The 25,027-nt window shown below is 41.9% G+C and overlaps 1 protein-coding gene and 1 long non-coding RNA gene across 3 annotated transcripts; one reads left to right on the plus strand and one right to left on the minus strand.

Annotated features, from left to right (window-relative positions):
- Positions 1–161: 161 nt before the first annotated feature.
- On the plus strand, positions 162–23,947 carry LOC145422762 (cytosolic sulfotransferase 3-like). Of its 2 annotated transcripts, none has more exons than XM_080294530.1 (7): positions 162–417; positions 743–871; positions 1,166–1,266; positions 1,348–1,474; positions 1,571–1,668; positions 22,316–22,490; positions 22,598–23,947. In XM_080294530.1, the coding sequence occupies exons 1-7, from the start codon at positions 279–281 to the stop codon at positions 22,720–22,722; spliced, it is 894 nt and encodes a 297-aa protein (XP_080150656.1). In that variant the 5' UTR covers positions 162–278; the 3' UTR covers positions 22,723–23,947. The 2 variants fall into 2 exon arrangements, with proteins under 2 accessions (XP_080150656.1, XP_080150657.1); XM_080294531.1 differs by lacking the exons at positions 22,316–22,490; positions 22,598–23,947 and adding exons at positions 1,945–2,119; positions 2,239–3,879.
- On the minus strand, positions 3,727–6,986 carry LOC145422768 (uncharacterized). The gene is made up of 2 exons (XR_013904037.1): positions 5,321–6,986; positions 3,727–3,932 (listed from the first exon to the last, which is right to left on the minus strand). It is a non-coding gene; the product is annotated as an uncharacterized LOC145422768 (long non-coding RNA).
- Positions 23,948–25,027: the final 1,080 nt, after the last annotated feature.

Consider the following 25,027-nt stretch of genomic DNA (forward strand, 5'->3'; position numbering starts at 1 on the left):
CCCTGTTATCTGTTGTTATCAATATTTTTTTTTAATTATTTCTTGGTGAGTGAACATATTGGTTACACTTTGACTAATCATTAATCAGTAACACAACCTTCAGAAGCAAAGTCCACTGAGGGTGTAATTACTGAAGGTTACTCATTTCTGATGTCAAGGAGGAGCAGAGAATAAAACAGTAAAGCAGACAAAAAAATTACATCATATGGGAGAAAGATACTCTAAAGTGTGGAATAAAAACTCAGGCAGTTATTCTAATAATAAAAAAAAGTCAAGAGATGGAGGTGCGACCTCGACCAGAACTGTTTGACTTCCATGGAGTTGGCATGATCACAGACTTTACAGAAAACTGGGACAACATACAGAACTTCAAAGCAAGACCAGATGATATTCTTATTGCTACGTACCCTAAAGCAGGTAAGGTTAATTTAACCTTAGTAGACAGAATTGTGCCAGCCTGGGTGAACATAAGAAAGTGAAGACATGTGAAAGTAAACTGATTTAAACTCAAATCAAAGCCTTGGAAATTATTTTAGACTCTCTTTATCTCTCTGTGTGTTTTATTGGCTTTAAAAAACCTTTGAGCTAAATGTTGTGCTGAAAGGCACTATATAAATAAAGCTTAAGGGCATGTACAAGGGTTGTGTGGAGCTAGTTACTATAGTATTTTTTTTAAATAAATAATTTCATGGATTGCTATATTTCCCACTGAACAGCATGGTTTTATCTCTTTCAACCTCAGGAACCACATGGGTCTCCTACATCCTAGATCTTCTGTATTTTGCGCACATGGGTCAAGACCGTCAGACTTCCATCCCTCTTCATGACAGAGTACCCTTCCTGGAGATATGCGAACCCCCTATGCCCAAAGGTCTCAGATCAGTTCTGATTGCAGAAATTTTTTGTGTGTCACATGTTGAAACAGCAACTGCTAAAATGCAACCTCAGTGTGTTTCACATTCACTGTTGTCTAAACAGAGTGATATAATTTTTTTTTTGCTTGATATTTGGTTATTTTTCAAATCTATTTGGTTATTAGACACTCAAAATTGTTTGCAAACTCACTCGAAAGTGCCTTAAAATGTTGGCCTTTTAGCCATGTTGACCTCTGACATCTAGAAAAGTCCAACTTATTAGGGGCAAACCAATCATTCTTACCTTACAGGTACAGACTTGGCAGACAAACTTCCCACCACTCCTCGTCTCATTAAAACTCATCTACCAGTCCAGTTTGTACCAAAGTCCTTCTGGGAGCAGCGCTGCAGGGTAAAATGCATATATACCTGTAACCATAGAGACATGGGATTTATGAAACAGATTAGAACTTGTTGTTGTCTGGTTCTGCAGGTAGTCTACGTGGCCCGCAATGCAAAAGACAATGCAGTGTCCTACTTCCATTTTGAACGCATGGACAGTGGTATGCCAGAACCGGGGAAATGGAGCACCTTCCTGCAGAACTTCATGGAGGGGAAGAGTGAGTTCAGTTTAGTTTTACTGTAAAAAGAAGAGACCATGTTTTCATTTTATTTCTCATGTAAACACTCTGTTGTGTTTTGTTGTGTGTTTGTAGTGGTTTTTGGATCGTGGTATGACCATGTGAACGGCTGGTGTGAGAAGAAGCAGACTTATTCAAATTTTCACTACATGTTCTATGAAGATTTGATTGAGGTATCATGAGCTGTGCTAAAGAATGCCATTTACAACAAAGCTCATTACATTAAAAAGTGTCTTGAGTTTGTTAATAAACACGTTGCCCTTGCTGAAAGATTAAATAGCTTTTAGGAAATACTTAGCCTTCGTCTGGTGTTCTAGTCTGTGGGACTCGCTTTCTATGTTTACCAAAAGAAACATTATGCAGTTGTTATTTTAACTTCAAATTCTTTGCCTTTGTATCATTTTCTTTGAAGAACATATAAATGAAATATAAAATAACACTTCACACAGGACTGTGGACGAGAAATAGACCGACTGTGTTCCTTCCTTAGTTTGTCTCCATCACCTGAAGAGAAGGAAAGAGTCAAAGCCAGCGTGACTTTTGACAATATGAAACAAAATAAAATGACCAACTACTCCACCTTCGATTCAATGAACCAGACTATATCTCCTTTCATGAGAAAAGGTATAAATGTCTAAACCTAAAAGTTGTTTTGTTCCCCTCTGTGTTTCTTCTGAGAACTGTGTACTGCATTTATGAATAGGTTGATCAAATAACCTGAATTATTTTCTCTGTTTCTTCAGGAAAAGTTGGTGACTGGAAGAACCACTTCACTGTGGCCCAGAATGAACAGTTTGATGAAGACTACAAGCAGAAAATGAAGAATCCTGATCTAAAGTTTCGTTATGAAATTTAGATCCCCAGCTGGGTGTGATGGAACTCTGCACTGATATGTGATTAAAGAGTTAAGAAATAAGCCAAATTTGATATGAAATTTAAACAAACTAAATTTCAGGTAGCGGGGGGGCTAGGAGGAGTGGGCCGTCCAACTGCGGTCTGGGGCCTCCCTGCTGCTGCGGAGTCGGGGCGGTCTGCCTCTCCCCACCGCAGGGAAAAGGGTAACACCACCTGGGTCTGGGTGCAGTTCCCCCCTCCAGGGGCAAGGGTACCTAGACCCGGTTAGTAGAGTATGCTTGGGGAGTGTGATCGTGTATACAGCGTCCCTTTATGTCTGTCTCCACGTCGGTTGAGTGTGAAGTACATATGAGAGCATGAGGGTGGCAATGGATGTTTGTGTCTGTGTGTGCCTGTATGTCTGTGTCTATATGTCAGGTTGGGTATCAGACGCCACCTCTCTGGGGACATCTCGGGCCCTCCAAGGTTTGGAGGCCTATCTCCACCCACCACCACTTCCCCTGCCGGTGGCGGACTCCCTCAGGTATCGGTGCGTTGGTGGTTCTTTGTATCTGGGGGTGGGCGTCCGGGTACACACCAGCTCACTCCTTGGCGGCCGCTTATTGGGGCTCGCTCGGGCCACCTCGGAGGTGGGGTGCCCCCGGCCTCTCGGCCTGGGGCTCGGTCACTCAGGCACAGCTGGCTGCCGGCGGAGCTCACGGGCGCGTCACTGCAACTCCCCCTGGCTTCTGCTCCGCGGCTGCTGAATGAGCCCTCATCTGGGACTCTCCTTAGCTCTTACTGGGACAGTGACGCAGCTGCCCCTCTGTGGGTCTTCCTTGGTCTCTTGTGTTCTGGGGGCCTCTGGATGTCTGGAGTTTTGATCTCCTCCATACCTGCTTGATACCATAGAGGACAGGGCTGTGGCTCCCCACACTCTATAGCAGATCATTGCATGGAGAAACCTTTGGAATGCAAGCATGCTGATCCACACAGGTATGCACACAGGTGTACACATGGGTATTCACAGATGCGGACTACAGCTTTCTTGGCTGCTGCCTCAAAGCACACTGTGCGCTGTCTATCTTGCGTGCTGCACAATATCATTTATTATTTAGTAACTATTGATATCTATGACTAGCTAGTTTATTGTGATGGTGCTTTTTTTTTTTTCTATTATTATGTTGCTCTTTGTTGTTTGCTGTCTCCCCTGTTTTTTTTGTTTTCTCTCTCTCCATACAGGTGACCCAGGAGTTTTTTTTTTGTTTTTTTTTTTTTCTCTCTCTCTCTCTTCCCCCCCTTCTCACCGTCTCTTCTCCCCTTTGGTTTTCTTTCTTTCTCTCCCCCTCTTTCTTTCATTCTTTCCCCCTGTCCTAAAAAAAAAAAAAAGGATGAAAAAAAAAAAAAAAAAAAAAAGATGCCAACTTAAGAAATGCAAGTATTTAGTTTTGTGTCAGGAGAGCAGGTAATAAACTGCTCAAGTTTTGGCTTTGGCTTAATAAATTTAGGGGTCCTAGAGGAACCCTTTTGAGTGAGGTGGTGTTACGCCCCTCTGCAGCCCCTAATCTCCTCAGTGTGTTCAGCTGTTGCTAATTGGCCACACCTAGTTAGAGATGGACCGATCCGATATTACGTATCGGTATCGGTCCGATACTGACCTAAATTACTGGATCGGATATCGGAGAAAAATAAAAAATGTAATCCGATCCATTAAATATCACGAAAGCACCTCACAAAACTTGCAACACGCCGTAACTCACCTCAGAACGTTAGCAGTCGGAGCAGTATGCATCACGTGATAGAGCGGCTGTGGCATGCGGGACCTGTCGATGGTCTGGATAGCATGTGGAGCTTCGCTAGCAACCCGGCATTTCATCTCCGACAAAGTTATCCCCGAGAGAAGTAAAGCAAGTGTGTAAGTCCATCTCTGAATGTTTGTAAAGCATTCCTGCGTTAAGCTTAACGAGCGACTGCCTCTCGCTCTCCGGCTGCTACTTCAATCGTGAAACTGCTTAAATGATCAGCTGATCGGCTTTTCTGTCGCAAGTCCGTCTTTGTTTTTGGCCCACTTTGCACCAGAAAGAGGAAACCAGCGGCTGAACAACAGCAGCACGTTTAAGCTTGATAAGCTGTTGTTAGAATTTATTTAATATTACTTTCTACACCAGGATCTTTTTCTAGGTAGCTGACGGCTGGTAACTGTGCAGGGGCAGATCTAGCAAAGTTTAGCCAGGGGGGCCGATAGGGCATTAACTGGGAAAAGGGGGCACAAAGACATACTTTTCTTTCTTATTCTCATTTAAAATGTCTAGCTTTTAATAAATAATTATCTGACACACAAAGTTTTAATTTGATGTAAAATGAATAGAAGTCAATTACTGTATATAGTGACTATTAAGTCTAATATATATACCCTAGTAAGCTATAGTACTTTTTCCTTTGGGAAGGTACCATCTGTGCAGTCTGCAATTTTGTTGAAGAAAGATGTTGAATCTATTTAATATTTCTTGAAAAATAATTGATTTCTGTACATTTTTTCTCACACTGCATCAAATTAAGGTTGATTACGTCGATTAAGCATCATGAGGTGGCGCGTGAGGGGTGGTTCCCTATTTTTTATTTATTTATTTTTGTTGTTGCTGGGAGTTGGAACCCTATTAGTTAGGTTGCTTAATATTTACGCTAAGTACTCTTTAAAATACCAGAATAGGGAGGATGGTGTAGGTCTAAGTTTATTAGATTGATCAGTATTGCTGAACTATGAAATATTTTTTTTGTATACAGGTATAACAGAATAGCTTTAGTGTAGTTGTTGTTTTAAACTTGAGTATGAACTTGCAGACTTGCAAAATGCAGCAAGATATTTTAAAAAACAGTTTTGTTGATTAAAAAACACTATATCGGATTCATATCGGTATCGGCAGATATCCAAATTTATGATATCGGTATCGGTATCGGACATAAAAAAGTGGTATCGTGCCATCTCTACACCTAGTAAGGTATAAATAAACGCATACCTGTGGCAGGCTATTCAGGAAGCTCACTAGTCGTTGCCTTTGTGGCAACAGCCATTTGAGCCAACCTGGGATGTCATTTTAAGCTAAAACCTCTTCTCACTTACACTCTGATATTCGTCTCCTTTTTTATGTTGCAGCCTCGAGCCGGGTCATAACACCTCCCCTTAAGTTTTCCAAAAAAAAACAGATAGATGATCCTCAAGTACTTAGGGAAAATATTCTGTGGAGTCATGAGACAGTTTGTGGATAGTTTGAATTCTGTTATTTGTGGTAGTGAGATCATAAATGGTCAGAGGGCCCAGTGGCGCCAGTGTCCGGCAGCCTCGCCTCTGTCAGTGCGCCCCAGGGTGGCTGTGGCTACAATGTAGCTTGCCATCACCAGTGTGTGAATGTGTGTGTGAATGGGTGGATGACTGGATATGTAAAGCGCTTTGGTGTCCTTAGGGACTAGTAAAGCGCTATATAAATACAGGCCATTTACCAAAATACAGGCCATAAAGCTAACACAGTATTTCATAAAATGAACATCAAACAATTGATGGAACCATGATTCTGCTCCGTCTGAAAATCCTGAATGCTTTTCTGGGTTCTCCATTAGGTCATAGTAGTTCACAGCCCGGGATTCCAAGCATTCTGATCAGGTACTACACTGTGACGTCGTCAGACTACATGCCACCGATTGGCTGATAAGTAGCGTCAGTTAATGAGTCATTGAGCGCCATTTGCGAAAATTAAAACTGCAATTTTTGAATTTCGGTGATTATATTTGAATCAGGGAAATTTTGCCCCATACAGTCAGAAATATTGTATTTCTGATCACTTATCAGTACATATCCTTGTTTTTACATCTATAAAAACAAAGCTGACACTTGTGAGACTTGATCAAAGGTGTAAGCATCTCAGCAGATGCCTTTGTGTCAAAGTAACTGAGGATAAAACAGAAAAACATGAAGGAGATTTTCCTGGCCTGGGATTTTATAGCAGATAACCTTAAAAATATTCTGCAGTAGATACATTTGTTCAGTACTGAAGTGAAGAAATTAGGCTTACGTGTTGGAAATTTAAAAAACAAAAACCAGTGGCAGACAGCGCTGTAAACAACGGTAGCCTGGTGGGTAATAAGCAAGCGAATAACGCAGAAAACAGACTTTTTTTATGGGAATCTATTCCTGAGAGAGAGAGACGGAGAGCTCTGCATGACGTGTGATTTTTATCGTGGTGGAGTTAAAACAGCAAAAGTAAGAGGGAATTTAAGGTGTTTATTTAATGTTTATGTGAAGCGAAACGTGAAGCTAGTTTGGATCTTCTTTTGCTGCTGGTTCAGTCAATGTTGTTTGAAGATAGATCAAACCTGCAGCTTCAGAATCTAGCGCAAAAAAGACAAACACAAAGAGCGGAGCCGCCGAAGTGTGAAAATGTTTCACTCAGTACAGTGCGCTCCAGCTGTGAGGCTCCAGCTGCTGTTATGCAGCTGATGAATTGGTAATTGTGCACTAACTGGTCCTGGTATTCTCCTAACCCCAAAGCTGTTGCTGCTGAGAAAAATGTAATTTACACAGCTGGAGAAGCAATGTACAGGAAGTACCTCCCCACTCTGCTTTTTCTGATTTCACAGTAGTCCTCCAGTCTGTCTCCCAGTCATTTTCACACATCTCCATAATGATGTTGGTGGTACAGGACCACTGTTTTATCTACTCAGACAATCACTATCAGACACGTAGTAGTAAACAAAACTAAAGTAAACAAAATCAAACATCAACATTTTTATGTATTTCAAGATTTTTATTATTTGCATTGTAATGGCTGATGGATGGTGAAGACTTTGCAATATAACTGTTGTTGTGAATATTTTCACAACAACAGTTATATTTTCACAACAACAGTTGTGAATATTTTCACAACTGTTGTTGTGAAAAAAAAAAACCCCAACAATCAAATGACCCCCTATGAGCAAGCACATGGCGACAGTGGGAAGGAAAAACTCCCTTTTAACAGGAAGAAACCTCCAGCAGATCCAGGCTCAGGGAGGGGCGGCTATCTGCTGCAACCGGTTGGGGGGGGGGGGGGGGGGGGGTGTTATTTATATTTTACTGCTGTTAATATTTCCACGTCTCTAACATGCGTGGTGCATAAGGTGCAACAACCTCGTGTTGCTTTTTAATAATAGGGGCACGCTGTGTTTTCTGCGGTTTAATAGGAAGAGGAGGTAGGGGTGGAAGTAAATTTTTATTTGTGTTTATGTCCCACGTCTCTAATATGCGTGGTGCATAAGGTGCAACAACCTCGTGTTGCTTTTTAATAATAGGGGCACGCTGTGTTTTCTGCGGTTTAATAGGAAGAGGAGGTAGGGGTGGAAGTACATTTTTATTTGTGTTTATGTCCCACGTCTCTAATATGCGTGGTGCATAAGGTGCAACAACCTCGTGTTGCTTTTTAATAATAGGGGCACGCTGTGTTTTCTGCGGTTTAATAGGAAGAGGAGGTAGGGGTGGAAGTAAATTTTTATTTGTGTTTATGTCCCACGTCTCTAATATGCGTGGTGCATAAGGTGCAACAACCTCGTGTTGCTTTTTAATAATAGGGGCACGCTGTGTTTTCTGCGGTTTAATAGGAAGAGGAGGTAGGGGTGGAAGTACATTTTTATTTGTGTTTATGTCCCACGTCTCTAATATGCGTGGTGCATAAGGTGCAACAACCTCGTGTTGCTTTTTAATAATGGGGGCACGCTGTGTTTTCTGCGGTTTAATAGGAAGAGGAGGTAGGGGTGGAAGTACATTTTTATTTGTGTTTATGTCCCACGTCTCTAATATGCGTGGTGCATAAGGTGCAACAACCTCGTGTTGCTTTTTAATAATAGGGGCACGCTGTGTTTTCTGCGGTTTAATAGGAAGAGGAGGCAGGGGTGGGATTAAATTCTTAGCTGGTGAGTCTTTAGCTACAGACACAACCCTATTTGATTTATTAACAAACAGGCATTCCGTTTTAGGTGCTGTTTGTTCTGAGCTGCTCCGTTGCTGACAACGGAAGAAACCAACCCGATCACTACTGCCAGCCTCACCCCACTCCCGACTTACCCTTTGTACGTCCCGCACTCTCTCTGTCGTTGGTCGGATTGTGTGCTCCCAGCCGTTGTGGAGTGATGGGAGCGTTGCAAACCTGACGCATTTTTTCTCCTTTTTTGTGGCTTCTTTTTCAGCCCGCAATTCTTCAGTTGTGCAAACCTTTGCACGGGAAACGTGATCGTTAGCTCTACCATAAACGTGAGACATATTTAATAACGGTTGACTTTCAGCAGTATTTTAGACTCAGCGATACTTTAGACGGACCAACTTTGGAGTGCACTGGTGTAGAGTGTCGCCAAGGCTCTATTTATGCTATTTGGGAGCTCCTTCGAAGCACCTTTGTTGTGACGTTGCAAAGGCCTTTGATGTGACGTTGCAAAGGCCTTTGATCTGTCCGAGCTTAAGCCCCGCCCCCGTTGTCTGTGACGGTTCTCAGGCTGTGGCAGGGTCTGCACGCTTGAAGTACGCGCACTACGTACGGTGCGTACTATAAGTACGAGACGTGCGGAAGTGAGAGGCTTGTGAAATGGGACGGTCTAGTCTCCGTCGCGCTTCCCAGGTTGCCTAGCAACCATGATACTAACTGCTGGAAACGTGTCATACAACTTTGTTTGACAGAAATGAAGGAGAACATATTTTGTTCATTTGTTTGTTTGTTTCTACAAGAGCTTTGTGTGATTTGATAAGTATCTGAGGCTGAGACCACAGGACAGTAAAACATGATTTTTGGGCTTCATTTCTGTACTGAACAGTCATTTAAGATTAGTTAGTAAATAAGAATTAGCTAATGTTGTTCATGAGACTAAAGTCATATCACTTTGGTAATGTAAATATAATATGGCCAATATTATAGTTATTATATTAATCATTATTAGCTATTACAGCAGTGAACATGAACTCTGTGTCAAATACTGAGCCTCAGTACAGATTCAAGTTGCAGTTATTTATGTCTTATCACCTTAAATCTTCACTCAAAGACAAGTATCTTTGACAGTGCATATATAGGTGTATCATATATAGGAGACAAATGTTGTTACTTCAGTATGTTGCCATTACTAAATTTGGCTCATTGCTTACATACATTTATAAAAAGAAAATGTACAAGCTGTGATAACTGTTTCTGATAAAATGAAGAGTAGACTGATATATTAAATATTCCTTTATTGGGTGAGAAAATCAGACCATGTCATAACTGCTTTAAGTCATACAGAATAGATATCAGAGCCTTAAACAGGCTGGCTTCTGCTAAATGGGTCAAACTGGGCAGAAGTACATTTATTTTTAGGTCCATTCTGCTGCTGATACATACAAACCGGATTGCAAAAAAGTTGGGACACTAAACAAATTGTGAATAAAAACTGAATGCAATGATGTGGAGATGGCAAATGTCAATATTTTATTCAGAATAGAACGTAGATGACAGATCAAACGTTTAATCCGAGAAAATGTATCATTTCAAAGGAAAAATATGTTGATTTAAAATTACACGGTGTCAACAAATCCCAAAAAACTTGGGACAAGTAGCAATAAGAGGCTGGAAAAAGTAAATTTGAGCATAACGAAGAGCTGGAAGACCAATTAACACTGATTAGGTTAATTGGCAACATGATTGGGTATAAAAAGAGCTTCTCAGAGTGGCAGTGTCTCTCAGAAGCCAAGATGGGTAGAGGATCACCAATTCCCACAATGTTGCGCAGAAAGACAGTGGAGCAATATCAGAAAGGTGTTACCCAGCGAAAAATTGCAAAGACTTTGCAGTCATCATCATCAACTGTGCATAACATCATCTGAAGATTCAGAGAATCTGGAACAATCTCTGTGCGTAAGAGTCAAGGGCGTAAACCCATACTGGATGCTCCGGGCCCTTAAACGACACTGCACCACAAACAGGAATGCTACTGTAAAGGAAATCACAGAATGGGCTCAGGAATACTTCCAGAAACCATTGTCAGTGAACACAATCCACCGTGCCATCCGCCGTTGCCAGCTGAAACTCTACAGTGCAAAGAAGAAGCCATTTCTAAGCAAGATCCACAAGCTCAGGCGTTTTCACTGGGCCAGGGATCATTTCAAATGGAGTGTGGCAAAATGGAAGACTGTTCTGTGGTCAGACGAGTCACGATTCGAAGTTCTTTTTGGAAATGTGGGACGCCATGTCATCCGGACCAAAGAGGACAAGGACAACCCAAGTTGTTATCAACGCTCAGTTCAGAAGCCTGCATCTCTGATGGTATGGGGTGGCATGAGTGCGTGTGGCATGGGCAGCTTGCATGTCTGGAAAGGCACCATCAATGCAGAAAAATATATTCAGGTTCTAGAACAATATATGCTCCCATCCAGACGTCATCTCTTTCAGGGAAGACCCTGTATTTTTCAACAAGATAATGCCAGACCACATTCTGCATCAATCACAACATCATGGCTGCGTAGGAGAAGGATCCGGGTACTGTCTGCAGTCCAGATCTTTCACCTATAGAGAACATTTGGCGCATCATAAAGAAGAAGGTGCGACAAAGAAGGCCCAAGACGATTGAACAGTTAGAGGCCTGTATTAGACAAGAATGGGAGAGCATTCCTATTTCTAAACTTGAGAAACTGGTCTCCTCGGTCCCCAGACGTCTGTTGAGTGTTGTAAGAAGAAGGGGACATGCCACACAGTGGTGAAAATGGCCTTGTCCCAACTTTTTTGGGATTTGTTGACACCATGACATTTTGTATCACCATATTTTTCCCTTAAAATGATCAATTTTCTCAGTTTCAACTTTTGTTCTGTGATTTACGTTCTATTCTGAATAAAATATTGACATTTGCCATCTCCACGTCGTTGCATTCAGTTTTTATTCACAATTTGTTTAGTGTCCCAACTTTTTTGGAATCCGGTTTGTACTTTAGGTTTCTGAATATTAAACTTGTTGCTGCCTTTCATAGTGTGTAACTTGAAGGCCCTGAGTACTTTCTCCCACACTGAAAACACTGGAATGATAAAATATTTTGAACATTACCTAATGAGACTGATTCAGGACAGGCAATTAGTTATTTTAAACTTTCCTAGCAGTCCTTCACAAACAGGGAACAGTCTGTCTATTCTCTCCATCTGTCAGCTGCTGCTGGCTCTTCCTCCTCCTCTTCCTCACTGCTGAGTTTGTCCTGGTGGATCATCAGGGGTGCAAAGCCTCACAGGTGATGTGCAGCAGTGGGTCCCTCAGTCTGTCCTCACTCTGGACACTTGCAGTTGTCACACATGGAAATCAAATGTGTGATAAGCTGCAGGATTCAAACACAAGTGTAACTTATAAATACATGTTCATACTTTTATTCCACAATCAGAGAGAAAGAGAGAGAGAGAGTGCAGGACAGACAGACAGGTGACAGTCTCAGGTGTACACACTGCTACAAAACAGCACAAGAGAAGGAGGATTTAGTGTTTGTGTTATTACGAGTGCTAAACAAGAAGAGTTCCCAGTGGACACATGTGTGACTCCTGTGATTAAAACATCTTTCTTTCAGCTTAACGAGTGAACCGTCAGCTCGTTCAAACACACGTTAAAGCCCGTTTGGATCGACACCACCGAACAGAGGCAGCAATATAACATAGCTAACATTAACAGTGCAGTGGATCCTGCTTGTGCCGTGATATTTGGCAGCATTCACTGACTTTCAGCTTGTTGTGTTTGTGGATATATGACTGACTTTAATTATCCATAAAAGTATCACATTTTCTGTAAGATTAATGTCAGGTATATATATAGCGGCGTATATTTTAAAGTAAAGGTTTTAAAACCCAGTTAGTACTAACATCGCTAATGGCACATAACTTTGCCGGCATGTAGGTATGTAAAGTTAGGGTATTATTGTTTTTAGCGTTGCTTTAATGAATTTTGTATATTACAGCAACTTGTTGTGGTATGAGGCCACTTGTATGTGACCGTTTGTGTGGTGGAACCACCGATCACTTGTGAATGTGATTATTCGTGGCTGCTCTGATTTTGTGTTGTAGCAGGTTGAATAATCGTTTTGGATTTGACCTTTGTACCCCTTTATGTTGGTCACATGTTAGTCTTTGTGCATTCAGTGTGGCAACTTTAAATCCTAAGGCATCCTTGCTTAAAGATGCCAACTCCAAGGTCTGGAGTCTTCTCTCACCCCCATTCTCTGCGGCCTACTGGAGCGGGGGGGCTAGGAGGAGTGGGCCGTCCGACTGCGGTCTGGGGCCTCCCTGCTGCTGCGGAGTCGGGGCGGTCTGCCTCTCCCCACCGCAGGGAAAAGGGTAACACCACCTGGGTCTGGGTGCAGTTCCCCCCTCCAGGGGCAAGGGTACCTAGACCCGGTTAGTAGAGTACGCTTGGGGAGTGTGATCGTGTATACAGCGTCCCTTTATGTCTGTCTCCACGTCGGTTGAGTGTGAAGTACATATGAGAGCATGAGGGTGGGAATGGATGTTTGTGTCTGTGTGTGCCTGTATGTCTGTGTCTATATGTCAGGTTGGGTATCAGACGCCACCTCTCTGGGGACATCTCAGGCCCTCCAAGGTTTGGAGGCCTATCTCCACCCACCACCACTTCCCCTGCCGGTGGCGGACTCCCTCAGGTATCGGTGCGTTGGTGGTTCTTTGTATCTGGGGGTGGGCGTCCGGGTACACACCAGCTCACTCCTTGGCGGCCGCTTATTGGGGCTCGCTCGGGCCACCTCGGAGGTGGGGTGCCCCCGGCCTCTCGGCCTGGGGCTCGGTCACTCAGGCACAGCTGGCTGCCGGCGGAGCTCACGGGCGCGTCACTGCAACTCCCCCTGGCTTCTGCTCCGCGGCTGCTGAATGAGCCCTCATCTGGGACTCTCCTTAGCTCTTACTGGGACAGTGACGCAGCTGCCCCTCTGTGGGTCTTCCTTGGTCTCTTGTGTTCTGGGGGCCTCTGGATGTCTGGAGTTTTGATCTCCTCCATACCTGCTTGATACCATAGAGGACAGGGCTGTGGCTCCCCACACTCTATAGCAGATCATTGCATGGAGAAACCTTTGGAATGCAAGCATGCTGATCCACACAGGTATGCACACAGGTGTACACATGGGTATTCACAGATGCGGACTACAGCTTTCTTGGCTGCTGCCTCAAAGCACACTGTGCGCTGTCTATCTTGCGTGCTGCACAATATCATTTATTATTTAGTAACTATTGATATCTATGACTAGCTAGTTTATTGTGATGGTGCTTTTTTTTTTTCTTCTATTATTATGTTGCTCTTTGTTGTTTGCTGTCTCCCCTGTTTTTTTTGTTTTCTCTCTCTCTCTCTTCCCCCCCTTCTCACCGTCTCTTCTCCCCTTTGGTTTTCTTTCTTTCTCTCCCCCTCTTTCTTTCATTCTTTCCCCCTGTCCTAAAAAAAAAAAAAAAAAAAAAAGATGCCAACTTAAGAAATGCAAGTATTTAGTTTTGTGTCAGGAGAGCAGGTAATAAACTGCTCAAGTTTTGGCTTTGGCTTAATAAATTTAGGGGTCCTAGAGGAACCCTTTTGAGTGAGGTGGTGTTACGCCCCTCTGCAGCCCCTAATCTCCTCAGTGTGTTCAGCTGTTGCTAATTGGCCACACCTAGTAAGGTATAAATAAACGCATACCTGTGGCAGGCTATTCAGGAAGCTCACTAGTCGTTGCCTTTGTGGCAACAGCCATTTGAGCCAACCTGGGATGTCATTTTAAGCTAAAACCTCTTCTCACTTACACTCTGATATTCGTCTCCTTTTTTATGTTGCAGCCTCGAGCCGGGTCATAACACCTCCCCTTAAGTTTTCCAAAAAAAAAAACAGATAGATGATCCTCAAGTACTTAGGGAAAATATTCTGTGGAGTCATGAGACAGTTTGTGGATAGTTTGAATTCTGTTATTTGTGGTAGTGAGATCATAAATGGTCAGAGGGCCCAGTGGCGCCAGTGTCCGGCAGCCTCGCCTCTGTCAGTGCGCCCCAGGGTGGCTGTGGCTACAATGTAGCTTGCCATCACCAGTGTGTGAATGTGTGTGTGAATGGGTGGATGACTGGATATGTAAAGCGCTTTGGTGTCCTTAGGGACTAGTAAAGCGCTATATAAATACAGGCCATTTACCAAAATACAGGCCATAAAGCTAACACAGTATTTCATAAAATGAACATCAAACAATTGATGGAACCATGATTCTGCTCCGTCTGAAAATCCTGAATGCTTTTCTGGGTTCTCCATTAGGTCATAGTAGTTCACAGCCCGGGATTCCAAGCATTCTGATCAGGTACTACACTGTGACGTCGTCAGACTACATGCCACCGATTGGCTGATAAGTAGCGTCAGTTAATGAGTCATTGAGCGCCATTTGCGAAAATTAAAACTGCAATTTTTGAATTTCGGTGATTATATTTGAATCAGGGAAATTTTGCCCCATACAGTCAGAAATATTGTATTTCTGATCACTTATCAGTACATATCCTTGTTTTTACATCTATAAAAACAAAGCTGACACTTGTGAGACTTGATCAAAGGTGTAAGCATCTCAGCAGATGCCTTTGTGTCAAAGTAACTGAGGATAAAACAGAAAAACATGAAGGAGATTTTCCTGGCCTGGGATTTTATAGCAGATAACCTTAAAAATATTCTGCAGTAGATACATTTGTTCAGTACTGAAGTGAAGAAATTAGGCTTACGTGTTGGAAATTTAAAAAACAAAAACCAGTGGCAGACAGCGCTGTAAACAACGGTAGCCTGGTGGGTAATAAGCAAGCGAATAACGCAGAAAACAGACTTTTTTTATGGGAATCTATTCCTGAGAGAGAGAGACGGAGAGCTCTGCATGACGTGTGATTTTTATCGTGGTGGAGTTAAAACAGCAAAAGTAAGAGGGAATTTAAGGTGTTTATTTAATGTTTATGTGAAGCGAAACGTGAAGCTAGTTTGGATCTTCTTTTGCTGCTGGTTCAGTCAATGTTGTTTGAAGATAGATCAAACCTGCAGCTTCAGAATCTAGCGCAAAAAAGACAAACACAAAGAGCGGAGCCGCCGAAGTGTGAAAATGTTTCACTCAGTACAGTGCGCTCCAGCTGTGAGGCTCCAGCTGCTGTTATGCAGCTGATGAATTGGTAATTGTGCACTAACTGGTCCTGGTATTCTCCTAACCCCAAAGCTGTTGCTGCTGAGAAAAATGTAATTTACACAGCTGGAGAAGCAATGTACAGGAAGTACCTCCCCACTCTGCTTTTTCTGATTTCACAGTAGTCCTCCAGTCTGTCTCCCAGTCATTTTCACACATCTCCATAATGATGTTGGTGGTACAGGACCACTGTTTTATCTACTCAGACAATCACTATCAGACACGTAGTAGTAAACAAAACTAAAGTAAACAAAATCAAACATCAACATTTTTATGTATTTCAAGATTTTTATTATTTGTATTGTAATGGCTGATGGATGGTGAAGACTTTGCAATATAACTGTTGTTGTGAATATTTTCACAACAACAGTTATATTTTCACAACAACAGTTGTGAATATTTTCACAACTGTTGTTGTGAAAAAAAAAAACCCAACAATCAAATGACCCCCTATGAGCAAGCACATGGCGACAGTGGGAAGGAAAAACTCCCTTTGAACAGGAAGAAACCTCCAGCAGATCCAGGCTCAGGGAGGGGCGGCTATCTGCTGCAACCGGTTGGGGGGGGGTGTTATTTATATTTTACTGCTGTTAATATTTCCACGTCTCTAACATGCGTGGTGCATAAGGTGCAACAACCTCGTGTTGCTTTTTAATAATAGGGGCACGCTGTGTTTTCTGCGGTTTAATAGGAAGAGGAGGTAGGGGTGGAAGTACATTTTTATTTGTGTTTATGTCCCACGTCTCTAATATGCGTGGTGCATAAGGTGCAACAACCTCGTGTTGCTTTTTAATAATAGGGGCACGCTGTGTTTTCTGCGGTTTAATAGGAAGAGGAGGTAGGGGTGGAAGTACATTTTTATTTGTGTTTATGTCCCACGTCTCTAACATGCGTGGTGCATAAGGTGCAACAACCTCGTGTTGCTTTTTAATAATAGGGGCACGCTGTGTTTTCTGCGGTTTAATAGGAAGAGGAGGTAGGGGTGGAAGTACATTTTTATTTGTGTTTATGTCCCACGTCTCTAATATGCGTGGTGCATAAGGTGCAACAACCTCGTGTTGCTTTTTAATAATAGGGGCACGCTGTGTTTTCTGCGGTTTAATAGGAAGAGGAGGTAGGGGTGGAAGTACATTTTTATTTGTGTTTATGTCCCACGTCTCTAATATGCGTGGTGCATAAGGTGCAACAACCTCGTGTTGCTTTTTAATAATAGGGGCACGCTGTGTTTTCTGCGGTTTAATAGGAAGAGGAGGTAGGGGTGGAAGTACATTTTTATTTGTGTTTATGTCCCACGTCTCTAATATGCGTGGTGCATAAGGTGCAACAACCTCGTGTTGCTTTTTAATAATAGGGGCACGCTGTGTTTTCTGCGGTTTAATAGGAAGAGGAGGCAGGGGTGGGATTAAATTCTTAGCTGGTGAGTCTTTAGCTACAGACACAACCCTATTTGATTTATTAACAAACAGGCATTCCGTTTTAGGTGCTGTTTGTTCTGAGCTGCTCCGTTGCTGACAACGGAAGAAACCAACCCGATCACTACTGCCAGCCTCACCCCACTCCCGACTTACCCTTTGTACGTCCCGCACTCTCTCTGTCGTTGGTCGGATTGTGTGCTCCCAGCCGTTGTGGAGTGATGGGAGCGTTGCAAACCTGACGCATTTTTTCTCCTTTTTTGTGGCTTCTTTTTCAGCCCGCAATTCTTCAGTTGTGCAAACCTTTGCACGGGAAACGTGATCGTTAGCTCTACCATAAACGTGAGACATATTTAATAACGGTTGACTTTCAGCAGTATTTTAGACTCAGCGATACTTTAGACGGACCAACTTTGGAGTGCACTGGTGTAGAGTGTCGCCAAGGCTCTATTTATGCTATTTGGGAGCTCCTTCGAAGCACCTTTGTTGTGACGTTGCAAAGGCCTTTGATGTGACGTTGCAAAGGCCTTTGATCTGTCCGAGCTTAAGCCCCGCCCCCGTTGTCTGTGACGGTTCTCAGGCTGTGGCAGGGTCTGCACGCTTGAAGTACGCGCACTACGTACGGTGCGTACTATAAGTACGAGACGTGCGGAAGTGAGAGGCTTGTGAAATGGGACGGTCTAGTCTCCGTCGCGCTTCCCAGGTTGCCTAGCAACCATGATACTAACTGCTGGAAACGTGTCATACAACTTTGTTTGACAGAAATGAAGGAGAACATATTTTGTTCATTTGTTTGTTTGTTTCTACAAGAGCTTTGTGTGATTTGATAAGTATCTGAGGCTGAGACCACAGGACAGTAAAACATGATTTTTGGGCTTCATTTCTGTACTGAACAGTCATTTAAGATTAGTTAGTAAATAAGAATTAGCTAATGTTGTTCATGAGACTAAAGTCATATCACTTTGGTAATGTAAATATAATATGGCCAATATTATAGTTATTATATTAATCATTATTAGCTATTACAGCAGTGAACATGAACTCTGTGTCAAATACTGAGCCTCAGTACAGATTCAAGTTGCAGTTATTTATGTCTTATCACCTTAAATCTTCACTCAAAGACAAGTATCTTTGACAGTGCATATATAGGTGTATCATATATAGGAGACAAATGTTGTTCCTTCAGTATGTTGGCATTACTAAATTTGGCTCATTGCTTACATACATTTATAAAAAGAAAATGTACAAGCTGTGATAACTGTTTCTGATAAAATGAAGAGTAGACTGATATATTAAATATTCCTTTATTGGGTGAGAAAATCAGACCATGTCATAACTGCTTTAAGTCATACAGAATAGATATCAGAGCCTTAAACAGGCTGGCTTCTGCTAAATGGGTCAAACTGGGCAGAAGTACATTTATTTTTAGGTCCATTCTGCTGCTGATACATACAAACCGGATTGCAAAAAAGTTGGGACACTAAACAAATTGTGAATAAAAACTGAATGCAATGATGTGGAGATGGCAAATGTCAATATTTTATTCAGAATAGAACGTAGATGACAGATCAAACGTTTAATCCGAGAAAATGTATCATTTCAAAGGAAAAATATGTTGATTTAAAATTACACGGTGTCAACAAATCCCAAAAAACTTGGGACAAGTAGCAATAAGAGGCTGGAAAAAGTAAATTTGAGCATAACGAAGAGCTGGAAGACCAATTAACACTGATTAGGTTAATTGGCAACATGATTGGGTATAAAAAGAGCTTCTCAGAGTGGCAGTGTCTCTCAGAAGCCAAGATGGGTAGAGGATCACCAATTCCCACAATGTTGCGCAGAAAGACAGTGGAGCAATATCAGAAAGGTGTTACCCAGCGAAAAATTGCAAAGACTTTGCAGTTATCATCATCAACTGTGCATAACATCATCTGAAGATTCAGAGAATCTGGAACAATCTCTGTGCGTAAGAGTCAAGGGCGTAAACCCATACTGGATGCTCCGGGCCCTTAAACGACACTGCACCACAAACAGGAATGCTACTGTAAAGGAAATCACAGAATGGGCTCAGGAATACTTCCAGAAACCATTGTCAGTGAACACAATCCACCGTGCCATCCGCCGTTGCCAGCTGAAACTCTACAGTGCAAAGAAGAAGCCATTTCTAAGCAAGATCCACAAGCTCAGGCGTTTTCACTGGGCCAGGGATCATTTCAAATGGAGTGTGGCAAAATGGAAGACTGTTCTGTGGTCAGACGAGTCACGATTCGAAGTTCTTTTTGGAAATGTGGGACGCCATGTCATCCGGACCAAAGAGGACAAGGACAACCCAAGTTGTTATCAACGCTCAGTTCAGAAGCCTGCATCTCTGATGGTATGGGGTGGCATGAGTGCGTGTGGCATGGGCAGCTTGCATGTCTGGAAAGGCACCATCAATGCAGAAAAATATATTCAGGTTCTAGAACAATATATGCTCCCATCCAGACGTCATCTCTTTCAGGGAAGACCCTGTATTTTTCAACAAGATAATGCCAGACCACATTCTGCATCAATCACAACATCATGGCTGCGTAGGAGAAGGATCCGGGTACTGTCTGCAGTCCAGATCTTTCACCTATAGAGAACATTTGGCGCATCATAAAGAAGAAGGTGCGACAAAGAAGGCCCAAGACGATTGAACAGTTAGAGGCCTGTATTAGACAAGAATGGGAGAGCATTCCTATTTCTAAACTTGAGAAACTGGTCTCCTCGGTCCCCAGACGTCTGTTGAGTGTTGTAAGAAGAAGGGGACATGCCACACAGTGGTGAAAATGGCCTTGTCCCAACTTTTTTGGGATTTGTTGACACCATGACATTTTGTATCACCATATTTTTCCCTTAAAATGATCAATTTTCTCAGTTTCAACTTTTGTTCTGTGATTTACGTTCTATTCTGAATAAAATATTGACATTTGCCATCTCCACGTCGTTGCATTCAGTTTTTATTCACAATTTGTTTAGTGTCCCAACTTTTTTGGAATCCGGTTTGTACTTTAGGTTTCTGAATATTAAACTTGTTGCTGCCTTTCATAGTGTGTAACTTGAAGGCCCTGAGTACTTTCTCCCACACTGAAAACACTGGAATGATAAAATATTTTGAACATTACCTAATGAGACTGATTCAGGACAGGCAATTAGTTATTTTAAACTTTCCTAGCAGTCCTTCACAAACAGGGAACAGTCTGTCTATTCTCTCCATCTGTCAGCTGCTGCTGGCTCTTCCTCCTCCTCTTCCTCACTGCTGAGTTTGTCCTGGTGGATCATCAGGGGTGCAAAGCCTCACAGGTGATGTGCAGCAGTGGGTCCCTCAGTCTGTCCTCACTCTGGACACTTGCAGTTGTCACACATGGAAATCAAATGTGTGATAAGCTGCAGGATTCAAACACAAGTGTAACTTATAAATACATGTTCATACTTTTATTCCACAATCAGAGAGAAAGAGAGAGAGAGAGTGCAGGACAGACAGACAGGTGACAGTCTCAGGTGTACACACTGCTACAAAACACCACAAGAGAAGGAGGATTTAGTGTTTGTGTTATTACGAGTGCTAAACAAGAAGAGTTCCCAGTGGACACATGTGTGACTCCTGTGATTAAAACATCTTTCTTTCAGCTTAACGAGTGAACCGTCAGCTCGTTCAAACACACGTTAAAGCCCGTTTGGCTCGACACCACCGAACAGAGGCAGCAATATAACATAGCTAACATTAACAGTGCAGTGGATCCTGCTTGTGCCGTGATATTTGGCAGCATTCACTGACTTTCAGCTTGTTGTGTTTGTGGATATATGACTGACTTTAATTATCCATAAAAGTATCACATTTTCTGTAAGATTAATGTCAAGTATTGAACGGCGTATATTTTAAAGTAAGGCTTTAAAACCCAGTTAGTACTAAAATTGCTAATGGCACTTAACTTTGCCGGTATGTGGCCAACAGTAATGTTTTAACGTTCTTCTTTATTAAACATTTGTGCGTAAATAAGTGACATAATATTCAGTACTTACTTTAAAAAAAGTTTACTCTTCGGGTGCCACGCTTCTGCCGTTTTTTTCCGGCAAAATTATCCACACCACCGCCGCGCTATAAAGTCTTGGATATGTTGGGCCATGGAGGATACACCAACCCATCCTTAAAATTCAGGAAAATGAGGGCCGCATTTGGAGCAGCCTTTGAATTGGGACAGCCTTCGTTGCATCGCTGTGACCTAATCGGCCTTAAAATGCGGCCTTTAAGGCTGCAGACCCTGAATACAGTGCACCTTAGCATATACTACTTCCAGTGGGGAAACTCCTGTAGGGCGCTTTGTTTTCCGGTGTGATACTTGCTCTTCAGTACACCACTGAAGACTATGTAAGTAAGGGTAGGGTTTTATTGTTTTTAGCGCTTTAGGCTGGGAGTTGCTCACAGTAAACTAGTGGCACCAAACTTGGCAAGAGGTTTGAATTAGGGGTGGGCGGTATAAATAGATTACTGTTATGCATTTTTGTGGATCACAAGGTTTAAAACTACTAATAAACACACACCCACACACACAAATTAATTTCACCAGAGTGCCAATTTCAGGTCACTTTTGCTGTTCCAAGCCCGGATAAAGGAGCAGGGTTGGAATTGTGACATTAAATGTTAAAAACACAACAAAAACAAAGAATTATCCATCCTGCCCCAGCTTGACAAGAACTTGACCACTCTGGTATGGAAATCTCCGATATCCATATTATCTCTGTTGATGATATGGATGCTTAATTTGGACCGACCCGACATTAGGAGTTTTGCAAAGAAGAATGGGCAAGGATTTCAGTCTCTAGATGTGCAAAGCTGGTAGACACATACCCTAAAAGACTGGCAGCTGTAATTGCAGCAAAAGGTGGTTCTACAAAGTATTGACTCAGGGAGCTGAATAATTACGCACACCCCACAATGTGGAAAAGTTCAAGGGGGCCGAATACTTTTTGCAAGCCACTGTAGATGTAGTATCAGAAGTTTAAACATTAACCAGCTACAAGTGAGCATTTATTTATTGCCATCATTACTAATAATTAAGAAAAAAAGATCAAATTTGACATCTTCAAATTGAAAGTTCATAAAAAATAAAGAAACACATAAATGAAATCTGTTTTTTTGTTAATCTTGAAGGTTTGACATTTTAAGATGCATAAAAAAAATCAAAATTGTCACATATTTAAAGGGAAGTCTGTCGAATCCTAATATCTCCCAAGGAGAGCATCTCGCACCAAATTTGTCTTGATGAAAAAGTATTATAGTCATACAGTACTACAGACCAAAAGAAGAAAAATTAATAAAATTTAGGGATGAAACATCTCTTTTAAACTCATTCATATTTTCATTTATGTTAACAGGACTATGAAAAAGAAATAGACCGACTGTGTTCCTTCCTTGGTTTGTCTCCATCAGCTGAAGAGAAGGAAAGAATCAGAGCCAGTGTGACGTTTGACAGCATGAAGCAAAACAAGATGACCAACTATACCACAGCTCGCAAGCTGAACCACGAGGTTTCTCCTTTTATGAGAAAAGGTACAACTGCCTGCTGGGAAACTTTAGTTTTTTCTCAGTATAGGCACCAATATATGTTCAGTTTATTATTAGGATAATCAAATACTTTGAATGTTCTCCTTCTCCAGGGAAAGTTGGTGACTGGAAGAACCACTTCACTGTGGCCCAGAATGAGCAGTTTGATGAAGACTACAAGAAGAAGATGAAGAATCCTGATTTGAAGTTTCGCTGTGAAATTCAAAGAGCGGGCTAGAGCTGAGAAGTGATATGCAATTAAATAGTTAAGAATAAATCAAATATTAAGCCTGAACAACTGAATTCTCTTACATTGTGCTGCTGTTGGCTATCTATCAGCTTAACCTCCCAGGACCTGGCATCCACATATGTGGACATCACATTTTGGGTTGTGGAGACCAAACTACTAAATTTTGCTCTACAAAGGGCCTGATATCTACTAATGAGGACATTATACTGCCACTGTTCTATTGAAATTTAAAATGAATGTCCTCTTATGAGGATCCCATTTTTCTCAAAAACAAAAATCAGGTAAAAAAAAAAAAATCAGCTAATGCTTTGTTTTTACATTCATCAGGTCCCAATCAGCCCAAATAGCAAAGAGAAATTAAAAATGCATGCCATGAAAGAGTTTGGGTCTTAGGAGGTTAAGAAAAAGGAGGATGAAGGAACATGTGTCATTTTTACTGAACATATTTAACTAACTGATTGTTAATGGTTAGTTTGTCTGACTTTATGCTACTGGGTTTGAAATTAAGAGACCCAGCTGGGCATGACGGTGGGAAGAAGCTGGAGTACCAGGAGCGAATCCACACAGGAACCAGAGTTCATTCTGTGTAATTTCCCAGCTTAAAAAACATTTATCCTCAACTTAAAAACTACACTACTTGAATAAACTAAACTTTGTTTATTTCTCAAATGAATATGTTCCAGTACTTAATAATTTGGCCACACATAAAGTGTAATGTGGGAATGTTGCCTATATAGAATCATAGATCTGGTATAAATCAAGAAAGAGAAGCAGAAAACTTTTTACATTCACACAGTTATGGCAAGCAGCTCTCAGCTGTGTAGAGATAGTAGGCTGCTGTTGTATGTTGGATTTCATTTTTATTAAACACAGCTGTTTTAATTCTGTTAAAAGACTTGTGTTTTTATTCTTCTGTCATCGATGTGCAGGTTATTGCAGTGTTTACTCTTTTGTACAGCAAAACAATAAATCCAGCCTTCAGTCTGTTCATTATTGATTTATTTATTTTGGTCGAGTTGAATGAACCTAGCTTATCTGACTTCATAGCACTGGATCAGTATAAATGCACACATTTCAGAAAATGGTGCGGTGTGTTCCAGTGAATAACAATGGTCTTTTGTTTGGAAGACAGAAAAAGACCCTCAATAGAAATACCTACATTGGGACTTTGAACAATATTCAACAGAATACACATGCCATGCTGTCTGATGTATATGTTTTAAATGTGCTGCATTTTTGCTTTTTCATTTGACATGTTAATGAACAGTAATAAAAATGTTATTTTTCTAACTTCTAACTTTATCCTTCTAAAGTTTGGTCCAAATATACTGAGCAAATACTGAACTCCTTCACTTTAGGTCTGAGTCATTGCTGAAATTAACGATTAAACCGTCGAGTCACGTAGAGGTCTGCATTCCCGCGGCTGTCCCGCGGGACCCGACCAGATTTCTTGCGGCGCGGGAATAAATTTCCAAATAAAATGCGGTAGCGGTCGGTAACTCTGGTGTAATTTGAACGGGAGCGGGCGGTCTGAAAATACAGCGTGCCCGACATTTTTTCGGAACAGCATATCTGTGATTTCCTCATTCTAATTGAGCACTGGTACAGCCAGTGCTCACGCCTGTTACACGCACTGAGCGCATGGATCAGTGCTTTTTGCACGTGCGCGCATCACCTGCATCAGAGCGCGCTTTACCAACATGGCAGAGCAAACTGAAGATGCAATTTCCTTGAAGGACGTTCAGCTGGGATTAGACAACGGTCAGTTTACTTTAAGGAAACCCACATCAGGCAAGTCTGATGTATGGGAGTCTTTTTCATGCGTCATAGACGCAAATGGAAAAAAATTACCCTTTTAAACAATGCGATAAATGCCTCAAAGTTTTACCCTTTTGCAGTCACAAGACTGGAACCTCAGGTTTAAGGCGGCACTCATGTCCCATCACAAAGGGGCAAACAAAACTGGCATTTACTAAATCTTTGCTGGTGCCAGAGAAGTTTAAAAAAGAAACCAGAGACAAATGTGTTCAGTTTGTTTGCCAAGACATTCGACCGTATGATACCATCTCCGAAAAGGCTTCACACAGCTGGCCCAACATTTGGTCAACACAGCAGCAAGAATAGGAAAATTCGATGTCTGTGAGATACTACCACACCCCACAACGGTGTCAAGAAATGTTGAAATGAGGGCTCAGAGTCTACGTAAACATGTTGTGGAGGAAATCACTGCAACAATATCGAAGTTTGGATGCGCTGTTACAGCAGACATATGGACAGAAACATATCGAAAAAC

This window comes from Astatotilapia calliptera, chromosome 20 (assembly GCF_964374335.1).
Source record: "Astatotilapia calliptera chromosome 20, fAstCal68.1, whole genome shotgun sequence".
In the NCBI taxonomy this organism is placed as follows: Eukaryota; Metazoa; Chordata; class Actinopteri; order Cichliformes; family Cichlidae; genus Astatotilapia; species Astatotilapia calliptera.

Bases quoted from the DNA above. Each gene is read 5' to 3' on its own strand.
- LOC145422762 (XM_080294530.1), top strand. From the start codon at position 279: ATGGAGGTGCGACCTCGACCAGAACTGTTTGACTTCCATGGAGTTGGC. The intron at 418-742 runs GTAAGGTTAATT...TTTCAACCTCAG, and splicing joins TGCTACGTACCCTAAAGCAG to GAACCACATGGGTCTCCTAC. The intron at 1,267-1,347 runs GTAAAATGCATA...CTGGTTCTGCAG, and splicing joins TCTGGGAGCAGCGCTGCAGG to GTAGTCTACGTGGCCCGCAA.